This window comes from Orcinus orca, chromosome 15 (assembly GCF_937001465.1).
Source record: "Orcinus orca chromosome 15, mOrcOrc1.1, whole genome shotgun sequence".
Lineage (NCBI taxonomy): Eukaryota > Metazoa > Chordata > Mammalia > Artiodactyla > Delphinidae > Orcinus > Orcinus orca.
Window position 1 is genome coordinate 57412635 of NC_064573.1, and position 15943 is coordinate 57428577.

At 42.1% G+C, this 15943-nt stretch overlaps 1 protein-coding gene across 1 annotated transcript in view; it reads right to left on the reverse strand.

Moving 5' to 3' along the window:
- The window catches only part of L3MBTL4 (L3MBTL histone methyl-lysine binding protein 4), a 352526-nt gene that overhangs the window by 300615 nt on the left and 35968 nt on the right, over positions 1-15943 (reverse strand). The window contains exons 2-3 of the mRNA XM_033439375.2: positions 4046-4125; positions 3597-3699 (exon numbers count right to left, since the gene is read on the reverse strand). Coding sequence (XP_033295266.1) covers positions 3597-3668 — 72 coding nt within the window. The 5' untranslated portion in view covers positions 3669-3699; positions 4046-4125. The remainder of the gene's footprint in view (positions 1-3596; positions 3700-4045; positions 4126-15943) is intronic.

Genomic DNA, 15943 nt, shown 5'->3' on the forward strand with positions numbered 1-15943 from the left:
CACGAACTTTTTAGGACAAGATTCTACTGGTGAGATTTTGCCTGTGAGTCAATTGCAAAAATATACCAAGATATATGAATAAGAACACTGGATGTAACTTGGTGTGTAAAGACAAAAAATAAAAATCACCTAAATGTTTACAGCAGGGCACTGTTTCAATAAGTTATGGTACATTCACAGAGTGGAATACTATGCGCCACTGGAAACAATGAGAAGATTTGTATCTCCAAGATACACACGCTTAAGTGCAAAAATGTGAAGTACAGAACCATAGCCAGAGTGTCAGCCCATCTGGGCTAAGTATATGTATGTATTATGTATACGTGTACGTGCATAAAGGATTTGGGTTTCTTAGCTTTCCTTTTTGTTTTTTTGTTTTGTTTGTTGATCCCTATATAGATACACAAGAAAGTGTAAACAGTGGTCACACCTTTATGAAAAGACTGGGGTAGTTTAGCAGGTGTGGGGAGAATTTACTCAGTAAAGAATTTACTTCTTATTTCAATACCTGTCTGTCCTATGTGGTCTTTTTTAACCATGTGTCTGCATACTGAAAAATATAAATAAATATTTTGAAATTCTACATGGAAATATTAGTCTAGGAAGACATTCATTGACAGATATTAATATCAGCATCTAAAAATTATCACATCTCCTGACATTACTGTCTCAAAAGCAGATGTTTAGAAAGCACCCAACTGTCATTAGTTTGATGTTTTATGGTCTTAACCTGCCAATGCTATTTTGCTTGGCTGGCTGGAAATGTCACTTTAAAACAAGAAGGGTAACATAGAAAGTAAAGGATGGTATTGATATTTCAAGCAAAATTCAAACATGATTTCAGTGACTGAACCCCCTTCCCTCGACGGGGAATGCAGCCACAGATGTGACCCTGCTTTGTGAATTAAACCATTCAACTTAACGAATGAAAATGGACACTGGCCATGAGCCCCAAACGGACATGGCAACGTGGAATTCACCCCAAATGCACATCTTTCCCCTGATCTTCTGTGAATATCCTTTAAAATAATTTTATGTTCTAAACACCTCAGACCTCAGATGAGTAATATGGCCCTCGGAAATATCATTTTCTTACTATTGATCAAAGAAGTCCATTTGCATGGAGATGTTATTAAACACCAGGAACATCATTCAACAGATATTTTCGGAAATCCAGCTACGCAAGGCGCCAAGCTCAAACAGCACCTGAGTAGTAAGTGCTGAGCACCCCTGGGGTTCACAAAACCGAAAACCCCAGTGCGGGATGGAAATAATGGTAAAAGCACCAGCACTAAATTGGAAACCAAGTTGGGCTTTAGGAGAAAACTGGGACTTGTGCCACTACAGTTGAGACAGCAGGTTGAATATTCATGTTGAAGGGCAAGGTAACAAGAACTAAGGCGGGGCAGTAACAATTTTAGCAGCTTAAAGGGAAATGATACTGAGAAAAAGTAGAAAATATATTTAGATTGGAGAAGTGGTCTCAAATTTTACACTAAAATATTTTTAAAATATGCAGCAGACAGTATTGATTAGCTCTGGCACTATTAGCAGGTAAGATGTGTCCAACTTTTTCCCTGGGACAATGCTTCTCAAATATGGCCGTGTATCAGAACTGCCTGGAGGGCTTGGTAGAATACAGACCACTGAACCCCACCCCCAGAGCATCTGGTCAGCAGGTCTACAGTGGGACCAAAGAAGCTGCATTTCTAACAAACTCCCAGGCAATGCTGACACTGCTGGTCCAGACACCACAGCAGGAGAACCACTGTCCAAGAGTAACTTTAAACACATCAAGTACCCTATTCTCCTCAGAAGACATGACACAGCAAACCTAAAATGCTGAGAACAGCATCCTCACATAACTCAAGACAGGTGCAGGCCTTCCCAAGTCTGATCCAAGCAACCTCGTAGACAGCTAGTTCTCTGGGATACACTCAGACCACTTGGCGCTCACGGTGCCAGTCCCGTCTGGACCTCAAGGGGAACAGGACCTCAGCCCCCATGTTAACCACTCCCCTTCCCCGTGGCGCTGAGGCTGAGGAAACAGCTCTCTAGCTTGATGCAGGCCTATATGTAACATCTTAAAACCAACCTCAGACCAGATCATCGCTGGACACTTCTCATTTAATGCCTGGAGGTCATGGAGTCACACCAACCTGGCATCAAACCAAAGAATGTAAGTATGCCACTGTGTCACTTCACCACTGCATAATGTGTAAATGCACAACTACAACCCACATGAAGACACCAAAACCCACACCCAAATAAATGACGAGAGCCCCTGGCCCCTGAGAACGCTCTAATGGCCAACCATCCCCAAAACCATCACCACGGAGGAGGTCTCCTGGTCACTTCTGCCCACCCTGACATTTGTAGGAATACAAGAAGTTGTCATAAGGAAACAGCACAGGGAACTAGAGGCATGATGCAATGTATGCCCTCTAGTTGTCAAGATGTTACTGTGACATATTTTTCAGATGTAATTAACATTTAAACAGTAGAATCTGAGAAAAGCAGGTTACACTCCATGGTGAGGTGGGCCTCATCCAATCAGCTGAAGGCCCTACAAGAAAAAAGACTGACCTTCCCCTGAAGAACAGGGAATCTGCCTCCAGATGGCCTTTGGACTCAAGACTGTAACATCAACTCTTTTCTGGGTCTCCAGACTGCCACTAGTCAGTCCCCATCACTGCATGAGTCAATTCCTTAAAAGCAGGCTTCCCTGGTGGCACAGTGGTTGAGAGTCCGCCTGCCAGTGCAGGGGACACGGTTCGAGCCATGGTCCTGGGGGATCCCACATGCCGCAGAGCAACTAAGCCTGTGAGCCACAACTACTGAGCCCACGCGCCACATCTACTGAAGCCCGTGCACTCTAGAGCCCGTGCTCTGCAACAAGTGAAGCCACCGCAATGAGAAGGCCACGCACCGCAACAAGGAGTGGCCCCTGGTCGCTGCAGCTAGAGAAAGCCCGCGCGCAGCAACGAAGACCCAACATGACCAAAAATAATAAATAAATCAAAATAAATAAATTTATCTTAAAAAATTCCTTAAAATACGTCTCTCTCTACAAATATACATATAATTCGTCATTATCAAGTAGGGACAGAGATTGTGACAGGGCTGTCAACTACTCTTATTGGTTCTGATCCTCTGGAGAGCCCTGACAAACACAACCCCTACAGTTAGTTCACAAACTCTGTCCATTACTTGATAATCATCAATTACCTCCATCTTTTTAAAAGAAAAGGCCTCCTTTCACCTTTAATATGAAGATTATCATTTTTTTCGGCTGCACGGCGTGACTTATGGGATCTTAGTTCCCCGGCCAGGGATTGAACCCGGGCCCTCGGCAGTGAAAGCACCAAGTCCTAACCACTGGACCGCCAGGGAATTCCCAAGATTACCTTCTAAAATGTACCACAGTCAATGACACATATATTCTATACCACTCTACATAAAACTCAACCAGAAGCAACCGGTTTCGAGTGACTGGAAAAAACACCTCTGCTGTCACTGTAGCAGATGTACAATTACACTGCGAATTCCCACAATGAGCACAAACTACAGGAAGGGTCCAGGAACTGACAACTTACCAAGCATCCATCCTGATTCAAACGCTCCTTGGAATCCATACTGAGCTTCCTCTTCCTGTTGGGCTGTTTCATTGCCAGCTTAGCACTCCTTAGCAGTGTTTTTCTGCAAAAGAGTGCCACAGAAAGAGTGATGGGGTTTTTTCTCCTTTAGAATGACAAAAACAAACAAACAAAAATAACCATGCTTTCAATTATACCTCTTATAATTGGTTGCCATAAATACCCTGATAAATAAGCTGACACAAAAGTTTCACTGTTGATTTTATAGCCCTTAGTACACTACTAAATTAATGGGGAAAAGAGATAAGTGTTCCACCTCATCTAGAAGACATGTCACAAAAAATAGATATTATTCCTTTGGTCCTCCCTCTTACGAAATTTTGGTTTTGCTTAGCTGAACTAACCAGTTAGGATTCGCTGCAATTTTCCTATACAGCTTCTGTACTCACATGGTCTGAGTCTCCGCAAGTGTCAAGGCAGAGGTGTTCCAGGTATGAGGTCCTAGTCACACAAGGCATAGCAGGGCAATCTGCAACAGAGAAGAAAACGTTTCACCAATCCAATTTATCATGACCATCCTTTGGTACATTAGTAAGTAGTAGGCGTTCTTTAATAAGTTGCTTGGAATTCGTTTTTTTGATAGAGCGATTAAACACACTGTCTCGAGAACCAAACACTAGTATTATATAAGTCCCACTGGAGCTATAATTCAGAAGGTCATTCCCTTTGAATAATTTTAACTACAATTTACCTGTAAGTTTTTAAAAGTTCAAAGGACTCAAATCACCTGTACTCCCCAGTGTTTTAGAATCATATATCCAACTTCTTACGTGATATGTCCCCCTGAACAGTGACCCTAAAAACTGCAAACTGAGCACATTCACTACTGAGCGTGTCACTGCCCCTCTCACGGCTGCCCAGTTCCACTCGCTCTCCATATTTGCACTCTTGATGCAAGTGGCCACGTCCACCCCTTACAGTTGCTCAGACTGTGCACTGCACAAGAGCACCGAGCCAAGGGGCCATTGGAAGCTGAAACCCACCCTGGGCTCTGCACACATGCCATTCCTCCTGCCACAGGCTTTCCATCCGCCAGGAAGAAAATGTACCTTTTTCTAATTCAAAAAAAGACACCCCTTTTGGGCTAATGGTAGCCCTGACATTGCCAGAGATGGAGGAGCTGTTGCCATCGCTTCATCCTTTCCATCCCAGCCCACACTCTCACCAGGTTTGGTGGGTGTTTAATCTACTCAGCGTGTCTGGAATCCATCTTCCCCCTCCACTCCTAACTCTGACCCCCTCCGGTCTCGTGCCCCGCGACGTCCGCTGGAGCATGATGTGCCCGTGGCTTCGCAGCCCCACACTTTTGCTGGTCCCTCAACCTCAGAACCGCCCCTCCTTTGTCAACCTCTCTAACTCTTACTCATGCTGCACGACTCCACTGAAAAGACTTCCCATCCCTGAGAAAAGCCTTCCTCGCTCACCTCCTGCCTCCGACGGACCAGGTGCATCTCTCCTCACATGCGGCATACCTGTCCTTCCCTCTGCCACAGTATTCAACACTTAACATGTCATGTTTTTCATTTTCAGATGTGTCTCCCCTTTTGAGGCTGTAAGCATCCTGATGACCAGGTCTGTGGATGCCTGATCTCTACTTTCCACTCTCCACGGTGCCACCTCCCAGCAGACTCTCAACATGCCCTGAACTGCATACGCACATCTCTGAATCACAGAGAAGCCTTGAGTCCAGTGGATATTAGTTCTCGACCCATATGATACCCCTGTTAGAATGCTGTATGACTGGAGCGAGCATGTTCTCAAACTCTGTAACTCCCTTCTCTTTCTCCTCCGTATACAAAAAAAAAAAAAAAACCCACAAACAAACAAAAAACACTTCCGCATATCCGTTTGCTTTTAGTCAGATAATACTCATGTCCTTAAGACAGGCATTTTCCTGCTAAATTCAATAACACTGCATTCATTTTGTGGGATGTAAATACAATTTATCATGCCTAGCTCCAGGTAACACTCCGAACGTCTATGCGAATGAACAGTTTAAACTTGATGCCTGTAGCAAAGTATTCCTGCACAAGACAAGTACGGCCAAGGCTGGCTTGCACATGACTAATAATACCCCATGGCTTGTCAAACTGAAATCGTCTGGCTACTGAGGACTTTCTCCTCACGGTCAAAGTGATCCATCTTGCTAATACCTGGTAATTGTCTCAGTAACTCTGATTGGTTTAAAAAAGCAAGAAAGCCTGAATTTATATTATCATGTATTGGGGGGGAAATGGAAAATGTTTATGCTGAGGAGAAGTTTCAAAATACAATTTAGTAATAATTAAATTCCCTTTACACTTAGAAATAATAAAGCAAAATATAAAAGGTACCTAACAGCCCATATAAGATTTTGCTGCCAGGCAAAAAAAAAGGAATCAAATACAAATTCCATCAAATACCATACAAAGGAGATGAATGATATGTAGACAGATGAGAGATAATGGATGGATCAACAGACAGACAGACAGGTGGGAGTTGCTGACACACAGACAGACAGGGAGGGAGGGAGGTCTGAGGTGGTCCCTTCACTGTCAGTTCACAGGATGTATTCTAAGCAACCGAACAGAATGCCTGACATAAACTGAACCTGAGTCCTTGGCACAGTATCAAAATATATGGATTACTCTGATTTCCCATGATACGTGGCCTACCCCCGGGGGGACCCAAATGTCACGTCTGCCGCATGCCTCCTTGCTGAGATTTGAAGAAATAAAAAAACTTTAGAGCCAAGGAAGAATAATGTCAGACTCTAAAACACAGTAAGGAAGCGTACCGTCTGGAAGAAGCGAAGGTGAACAGAGACAGCGGCTGGGCAGAGCAGTGCCCCAGTGCACTCTGGCACTGCGACAGCACCCAAGCACTGGCTGCAACAGAAAAGGTTATTTTAAGTGATTTTAATTAAGGAAACTTCTAAATAGTATTTTATATTTAAACAAAAAGACAGATGAGTATAGAGAACTGATTTGTATTTCTATGAAGAATGTGGAAATAGTGCACGGATTTTTCAAATTAATCCTCTTACTCATTTCGATTTCCCTCATGGTTCATAGAATTTTCTGTCTGCGCATGGCCAAACACCTGTCTTACTGACCTCCTAATTAAGCAGACAAATTAGATTTTTATTTAGAAGGCACACAGTTTTAATACTTCAAATTAAAGGAGTCTACAAACAACAAAAATAATGCACAGTCCGCCTATGTCCAGTTGCTATTTGGTAATTGATCACCTACTATCATCAGGACAGTCACAGGTACTTTGCAGAATCTAAGGAAGATTCTTCAGACATTGTAGAGGGGAAGAGAAGCACGGTAGCCATGTGCCCTGGATAACCCAGCATAGTTCTGACTCATGCCTCCCATTCTGGCAGAACTATTAACAGCACTGCCTTTCACTCCCCAAAACGTTCCCAATTAAACAGGAAATCGTATGGTCACTGTATGGATAAGAAACACACATAAATTAACAAGAAATATAATGCATGCCTTTAAAGAATTACGAACGGGCAATTCACGTGGTGCTCCCAGAGGGAGAGAAGGTCCAACACAGATCAGAAAACATACTATGGGGTAACATTTCAGCTGCTTCCAGGATGCTGCATAGAATTTAAAGTGAATTTAGCACCAAAATATCCCATACAAATATCCAATGACTGCACTGATTTCCCACCATTCCAAAGATGTAACCAGGCTAAAATGTATTCACCCAGTTGATACTCAATGCCAATAACGCATAGTAGTGGGTGTTTGAATAAATTAAGTAATTACAACTGAATGCACTGCGACAGCTTGTGCATGAATTGCTGCTCCCCTTTGACTGTATTGACAGTAACAGCTAACGTGACCTGAGCACCCACATACACCAGGCACGGCCGGAGCTCATCTACAGGTAGACTTTCAGTTCATTCTTATTCATTAATTCTTATGACTGAAACATTTTTAAAAACCATCATCACCTCCATTTCACAGATGAGGAAACACTGCCCACGGCTGCACGACAAACAAGTACCCAGTACAACCCTAGAGCCACTCATTTCATCACCAGACTATGCTGCACGTTTACAACTGTTGTATAAACTTAGGGCTCTGAGCCGTAACCACTCAGGTGCACCAGCCAAGCTCCTGCCGCTACGAGGATCTAAGTAAGAAATGGATATGAAAGTTCCTCACAGAGCTTGTGTCCACAGTTGACTTGTATTGTCTCTTTACTTACATCAGGGCAGCCACCTACTCTCATAATTTAAAAAAAAATTTACCTTTATTATCTATGTTGCAATCTTCATGGATTAACAGTAATGGTGTATTAATTGTGCACTCATTTGTCTTGCACAATGCCTTATGATCACAGCACGAGACGTCCCAAGATTCAGGGTCCAAAGGGTTATCACACAGGGTTACCTGAACACAAAATATTATAAACAGATACTTTACTAGATGTATCTTCAAATTTGAATTCTTTCTGTCACCAGTGCAGCTATAACAAAATCAGATAATGAAAAACACATTCCCTTTCCTTGCATGTCTGTCTGTGTGTGTCTCTCTCTCCCACCCACACACACACACAATTACAGCAGCAGTACCAAAGATAAAGGTCCCAGAGAACATTAGCACAGTAATAAGTCTGGTAAGTCTATTTTAAGGTCTACCTGTCTGAATTCTTCCTAGAACAATATCTAACAATTTACACTCCATTCAAAAGTACCTGGCGGCTAATATACACACACACGTTACCTGTTTATAAGACAGTATCTCTTAAGAAGTTTCTTCCATACTGAGGTCTCCATACTTGAACCAGGCTAAGTTTCTAAAAATTCCCTCTTGAGAACTTCCTGCCAAGATGTAATTGTACATCCTTGCTTTGAGATATCTCTTGGCTCCAAACAAAGAACAAAACCATTAAAATACACACCAGTTAACCTTCTCTGTAAACCAGCAGCAAATGAGAAACTAAGTGGCCAGCAAGGCTAAGGCCTAAGTCTCCTGGGCTCAGGGCTCCAGAGCAAGAGAGAACGGACAGGCCAGAAGTCCAGCCCCCTGAGGGAGAGGGAACCGACAGGGTCAACAGGTGAAGGTGCTGGAACCAGGCTTGTCCTTGAAGCCAAGAGGCAACAGGAGGCTCTGCCGGTCTCGCGCGGGAGCAAACAGAGCTTCTGACACAAATGTTCTGGGTCTCAGATGCAGGAAGAGCAAACGCTAGTCCCGACCAGGAAGTGGGCTCCGGGGAACCAGGCTAAGGCACACTCACAGCCAAAAAGTCAGGGGACAGGAGGCCCATATCAGTGAGAAAACGAAGTCCTCCCACCCACAGTGTGCCCGCAAATCAAAATTCAATGCACAAATACATAAAGTAATCAAATGCTAAGAAGGACAGTCAATAAAATCAGCCACTGGGGAGAAGAATTCAATCCTGATGAAATTTATATAATAGAAAATACTGGTGAATATTTTTAAATAAATAAGCTTAAGATGCTCAAAAAGATATACAAAGGAAAAACTTTAAAAATGAACAAGAAGGGCTTCCCTGGTGGCTCAGTGGTTAAGAATCTGCCTGCCAGTGCAGGAGACATGGGTTCGATCCCTGGTCCGGGAAGATCCCACATGCCGTGGAGCAACTAAGCCCGTGCGCGACAACTACTGAGCCTGCGCTCTAGAGGCCGCAAGACACAACTACTGAGCCCGCGAGCCACAGCTACTGAAGCCCATGTACCTAGAGCCCGTGCTCCGCAACAAGAGAAGCCACCGCAATGAGAAGCCCGCACAACGCAATGAAGAGTAGCCCCCACTCGCCGCAACCAGAGAAAAGCCTGTGTGCAGCAACGAAGACCCAATGCAGCCAAAAATAAATAAATAAATTTATTTTTTAAAATGAACAAGAAATTACGAGCAATAATACGGGTAAGTAAAAAAAGAGTTGTATATGAAAAAGCTAAAGAATCTTGGAAATGTAAAGTGTAGTCAATAAGATAAACAAGCCTGGCATACTTTTAGCTCAACAGACCAGGAGAAAAAAAAAAAGAGCAGATTCAAATTACTAAAACCAGAGTGAGAGAGGTTATATCAGTACTGATCTTACAGAAATCAAAATGATTATAAGGGAACACTATGAAAACTGTATGCCAACAAATTAGTAACTTAAGGTGAAATTCCTAAAAATACACAAATTACTGAAACTGACTCAAGAAGAAATAGAAAATCTGAAAAAGCCCAGGCTCAGATGACTTACACCAAATATTCAGAGAATTAATATCTATTCTTCCCAGACTCTTCCAAAATAAAGAGAATAGGAAGGAATACTTCAGATTCATTCTATGAGACCACTATTATCTTGATTCCAAAACCAGACAAGGGTATCACAAGAAGTGAAAACTACAGACCAATATCCCTTATGAATATATATTCAAAAGCTTCAACAAAATACTAGCAAACTGAATCCAGCAACATATAAAAGTATTAACCAACATGACCAGGAATGCAAAGCCAGCTTAACATTAGAAAATTAATTAATGTAGTATAACCATAGTAAGAGAATGGAGGACAAAACCACACAGTAACATCATTAACACAGAAAAAGCTTTTGACAAAAGCAATACCCTTTAATGATTGAAAAACTAACATTCAAAAAAACAGAAACAGAAGGCACTTCCTAAACCTGATAAAGAGCATTTATGAAACACCTGTAATTAACATCATACTTGTTGCTGAAAGACCAAAAGCTTCCCTGCTAAGACCACGGACAAGACCAAGATGTCTGCTCTCACCATTTCTGTTTAACAATCTTCTGGAGGTTCTAGGTCAGGGCAATTAGGCAAGAAAAAGAAATAAAAGGCATCCAGATGGGAAAGGAAGCATTCTCTTCTCTTCAATTTTTTGGAGAAGTCTAAGAAAGAATGGCATTAATTCTTATTTAAATGTTTCGCAGAATTCACCAATGAAGCCACCTATCTGGTCCTGGGCTTTTCTTTACCGGGAGTTTATTATTATTATTATTATTATTATTATTATTATTATTATTATTATTATTATTACAGATTCAATCTCCACAGTAGCTACGGATCTGTTCAGACTCTCTATTTCTTCATGATTTAGTCTTGGTAGGTTGTATGTTTCTAGGAATTTATCATTTACCTAGGTTATCCAGTGTCTTGGCATATAATTGTTCATTGTAATCTCTTATGATCCTTATTTCTGTGGTATCAGTTGTAATGTATCCTCTTTCATTTCTGATTTTGAGATTCCTCTTTGTCTGTTAATTAGTTTAGCTAAGGATTTGTCAATATATTGTTTATCCTTTATCTTTTCAAAAAATCAACTCTTAGGGTTTTTTTCTTTTTCTGTTTTCTATCTTATTTATTTCTGCCCTAATCTTTGCTATTTTCTTCCTTCTGCTAACTTTGGGCTTAGTTTGTTCTTCTTTTTCTACCTCCTTTAGGATGAAAGTTAGTTTCTTTGAGATCTTTCTTCTCTTCTAATGTAGGCATTTATCACAATAAATTCCATCTTAGTACTGCTTTTGATGTATCCTCTAAGTTATGGTATGTTGTGTTCTCACTTTCATTTGTCTCAAAGTATCTTCCAATTTCCTTTTAGATTTCTCCTTTGAGCCAAGGGTCGTTCAAGAGTATGTTATTCAATTTCCACATATTTGTGAATTTTCCTCCTGCTGCTGATCTCTACTTTCACTCCACTGTGACTAGTAGATACTTGGTGTGATTTCAGTCATTATAAATTTGTTAAGACTTGTTTTGTGAACTAAGCGATGATCTATCCCGGAGAAGGTTCCATACGCACTTGCGAAGAACCCATATTCTGCTGCTGTCTGGTACAAGGTTCTGTATCTGTCTGTTGGGTTCATTTGGTCCACAGTGTTGTTCAAGGCCTCTGTATCCGTACTGACCTTCTCTCAGGTCTTCCGTCCATTACCGAAAGTGGGGTTCTGAATCTCCTACTGTGCCTGTGATTGTTGCCTGTCTCCCTTCAGTTCTGCTAATGTTTGCTTTACACATTTAGGTGCTCTGAAGTTAGCTACAGGTGCATTTGCAATTGTTATATCTTGCTGGTGGATTGATCCTTCTATCATTACATAATGTTCTCTGTCTCGTGGCACTTTTTGACTGAGAGTCTATTCTGTCTGATGTAAGTATAGCTACCCCTGCTCTGTTCTGCTTACCATTTACATGAAATATCTTTGTCCATTCCTTCACTTTTCTCAGTCTCAATTCTTGACTCTCCTGTAACACAGTGAGACATCCTCACTCTCGCCATGGCTCCATTTGGAGCAAATGCACTTGCCTTGGGCTTGGTCTATGACTTGCTTTGGCAACTGGCAGGTGCACTATGAGCTGAGGCTTAAAATGTGCTTGTGCAATCTGTCCTGACCTCACTGCAGTACAACATCCGCCGTCAAAACAGCATGCCCCAGTTACCCTCTGCTCCCTCAGGGCGGGCCCCAGAATGAACACGGGTAGAGCACACCTGAGCCCGACTCACAGCCTGCAGCCCGGCCCAGCACACCGAGCCTGGAGCCTATTATAAACCACCCAGGCAAGCCCAGCCTAGATCAGCCCAATCACAAAACACCTAAAGATCTATTACCGTGCAAATAAGTATGTATTGTTTTCAGATGTTGAGTTTGGGAAGGTTTGTGAGGCAGTATTTTTGGTAGCAACAGCAGACAGATATAATAATCCATGCAGGGGAAAAAAGGGCAAAACTCTGAATAAGTATTTCACACAGAAATTTATGGAAAGTTGTTCAACCTTGTCAGTGATCAGGGAAATAAAGACTAAAACCACAAGGAGATAACCATGTCGTGGCCATTCAAGAACTCGGGCAACACCAGATGCTGGCAAGGCTGCAGAGCGCTGGGAACACTCACACTCTGCCACCCAAGAGTAACTGGTGGAAAACAATACAAGTCGGCATAAACTGGAGAGCTGATGATGTTCCAGCAAATCCCATGGCCCAGGACTCCAGCAGTTACGCTCCATTAGGAGACAAGTTCATATTAATGGGCCAGGGGAAGGGGAGTGGTGATGGAAACGATCCAACTACCTACCTACAAGAATGTGAAAAACTAACTGGTGTTATAGTCACACAATATAACATTGCATGGTGAAAATCAACCAACAGCAACTACATTTATAAGAACGAAAATATAAGCAATGATGTTGAGTGAACAAAGGAAACCAGAAGCCTGTTTACATTTTTAAAACAGAAAACTATGCAGAAGCACTCAATATGTGCCTTAGAGATATAGTCTTAAGTGGGAAATTATTTTGAAGAAGCAAAGAAATGATAAACATAAAATTCAGCACAGCAGTTAGACAGGAAAACAAAGAGTATTGTAATGTTCTCATTAAGTTGGCTGTTGGCTTCGTGTATCTTTTTTCTGTTATGTTTCAAAAGTTATAAAAGTTGTTGTTTTGTACCTATAAAATGTTAAGGATATTTCTTTAGTCATTTGAAATGGTGTACTTTAGTGATCCAATATAAGAAGAGAAAAGCTGAGTAGGAAGAATGGACACAGTATTCTCTTTTAACCAGTCTGTTTTTTTTCCTGTGTCTTAAATCCCTTTTCTCAGCAAGACTCGCTGCTTTCCTCTTACATGTGGGGAAAAAAACTCTCCCTAGACCCTTTCTGAGCATGTACGATGTGCAATTAGCGAGAGGCAGGTGGGCCGGGAGCCCGCGATGCTCTGCCCAGCCTCCGCCCACGCGGCTCTGGAGGAAGGAGGAGGCCGTGGCCGAGGCAGGCGTCAGCCTCCTCCACGGTCCTCGACGGGCACAGGGCAGAGCTGAACCCAGCATCTTTCCTCCATTGAGTCAAGTCTGAGCAGGGACAGAAGATGGGGATGCAAATCACACGGAGGGGAAACTGAGTCTCGGTCTCTTAAGCAAAAAGGTATTTTCTGGAAGAATATCCAGGGCTCAGAGATTTAACATCTAGGGCAGGATCAAACAGAAACAAGGAAATGCATATTAAAAATAAACATCCTCTCGCACCCATGAATGCGACTGGCAAAGGTCAGTCTTACCAACTGACAGCGGGAATTGGCAGCAACCGTCACACGTCGCTCAACTGTAACCTGGTACAGCCACCAGTTAGGTTCAGCTGTTCCTAGAGGTACAGAAACACTAGCACGTGTGCAAAAGCAACATGTTTACTGTGGCACCATTTGTAGTAAGAAAAAACTGGTAATACCCCAAATACCTATCAATAGGAAATGGATAAATAAATTGTAATATATTCAAAATTGGAATACAATACAGCATTTAACACAAATGAGCTGGAGTAATATATATTCCATCATAGATAAATCTCAAAAACACATTTGGACAAAAAGATGAAGTTGCAGGGTACCACAGAGCATGTACGTAATGACTGCTGACAGAGCATCAACATCTAGGCAAGATATAAACACATGACTGAGGATAACACAAACTACAGCATCGTAGCTGCATCTCAGGACGGGTGGAAATAAACAGGTCTGGGGACAGGAGGCTTCAGCTGTAATCACAATGCTTTCATTTCTTTCAGAAAATGGAAGCAAATAGGGCAAAATATTGTGATTATGAAATCCGGATGGCCAGCCTAGAGCTGTTCATTTTCTTAGTCTCTACACTTCACAGCATATTTGAAATATTTACAATAAAAATTCAACATTCAGCAGTAGTTTTATAGGAGGAATTCTCCACGTTCTCATATCTGCTTCTGTGCGGGTTTCACTTGCCCGTGAATACGAATAAGTAACAAAGTTATACACTCCCTCAAGATCAGCCATTTGCTCAGAGCCTCACAGAACATCTGGGACACATAACAAACCACAAATATCATCATCCCTGCAACCACTTAGTTATTAAGTTAGCCACTCCTATGCACCAAGCATGGGGTGGCAGCCTCTCAACAATCCTTTCAGAGTTAATAAGCCCCAGGTGACACAGCCAGTCAGTGCAAAGCTAGAATTTGTCTAACTCCAAAAGTGTACACCCTAACTAATGGCTCCATTTCCAAAAACAGGTTGTTGTGGACGCCGGTACAGCATGGAGGCAATGCGTGTGTTTAATGTGAAGGAGTAACATCAACATATATTTTTGATCGTGAAATAATGGGAGAGTGTGCAAAATTACTCGGCTAAGCTCACATGGCTGGCTGACAGCAGAGCCAGAACGAGAATCCAAGATTTACACAACAGACCACTTCGTATCTTATCAAGGAGAACAGGCTACACTCATTACAATGAACAGATTTTCCAACAAATGCCAGTCTGGAGCCTTGCCCAAACCAAATTCCTAATACCACACCACTAAGCACATTCACATAATTCTCCTTCCAGGAGCAGCTTTAATACATTGGCATTTGCATCATGACAACTGGTACTGCTGTCTAAAATGACATGCCACATTAAAATGACATGAAAATACATTATTTGCAGAAATAAATCAAACTGTTTTGTTACTAGCACACATCTCTATTACGAGCATTTCAAGATTGCATCAGCTATTTGTGAATTCTGTTCATCAGAATTTTCATCAGGCAAATTAAAACCTGGTCCTACAGAAACTTTCTCTAATCTGATACGATGACGGGGAGGAACTGAGACCAGAGCAGCGGACCTGTCGTCCAATCAAAGCTCTGGCTCCGACTCCCCCAGTCACTGGCTATGAGACCAAGCCTTATCCACACGGACCAGACTGCAGAGCTCTCGTGGGAAAATGACACGATGTTTGGGACATGTTCTTTTTTTAACTGAAGGGGAACATACACACAGAAAAATGTATAAAAGGTAAGTGTATAGCTCAATCAATTTTCACACACTTGACACATGGAACTAGCACCCAAATCAAGAAACAGAATATTACAAGCATGTCCCCTTTCAGTCACTACCACCCAGGATAATCTCGATGGTTACCCCAACTTCCTACACAACACATTATTTCTCTTTCATATTCTATGTACATGGACTTACACAGTACATGTTGTTTTTGTATCTGGTTTCTTCTGCTGATAACATCACGTCTGTGACACTTACTCGTCTGGGTTGTTGCATGGAGCTGTAGACAGTCACTCTTACTGTTGTAGAGTAGGTGGAGTGTGTCACAACATATTTCTGTGTTTTGCTTCTGATGAGCATTCTGGGTAATTTCCAGGTATGGGGTGTTACAAATAGTGCTCTTGAACTTTCTACAACACGTCTCCTGCTGAAATGCACACACAGCACATTTCTGGTAGGGGTGGAACTGCTGGGTCATTTCTGCATTACTTTCCTACTGTAACAAATTACCACAAAC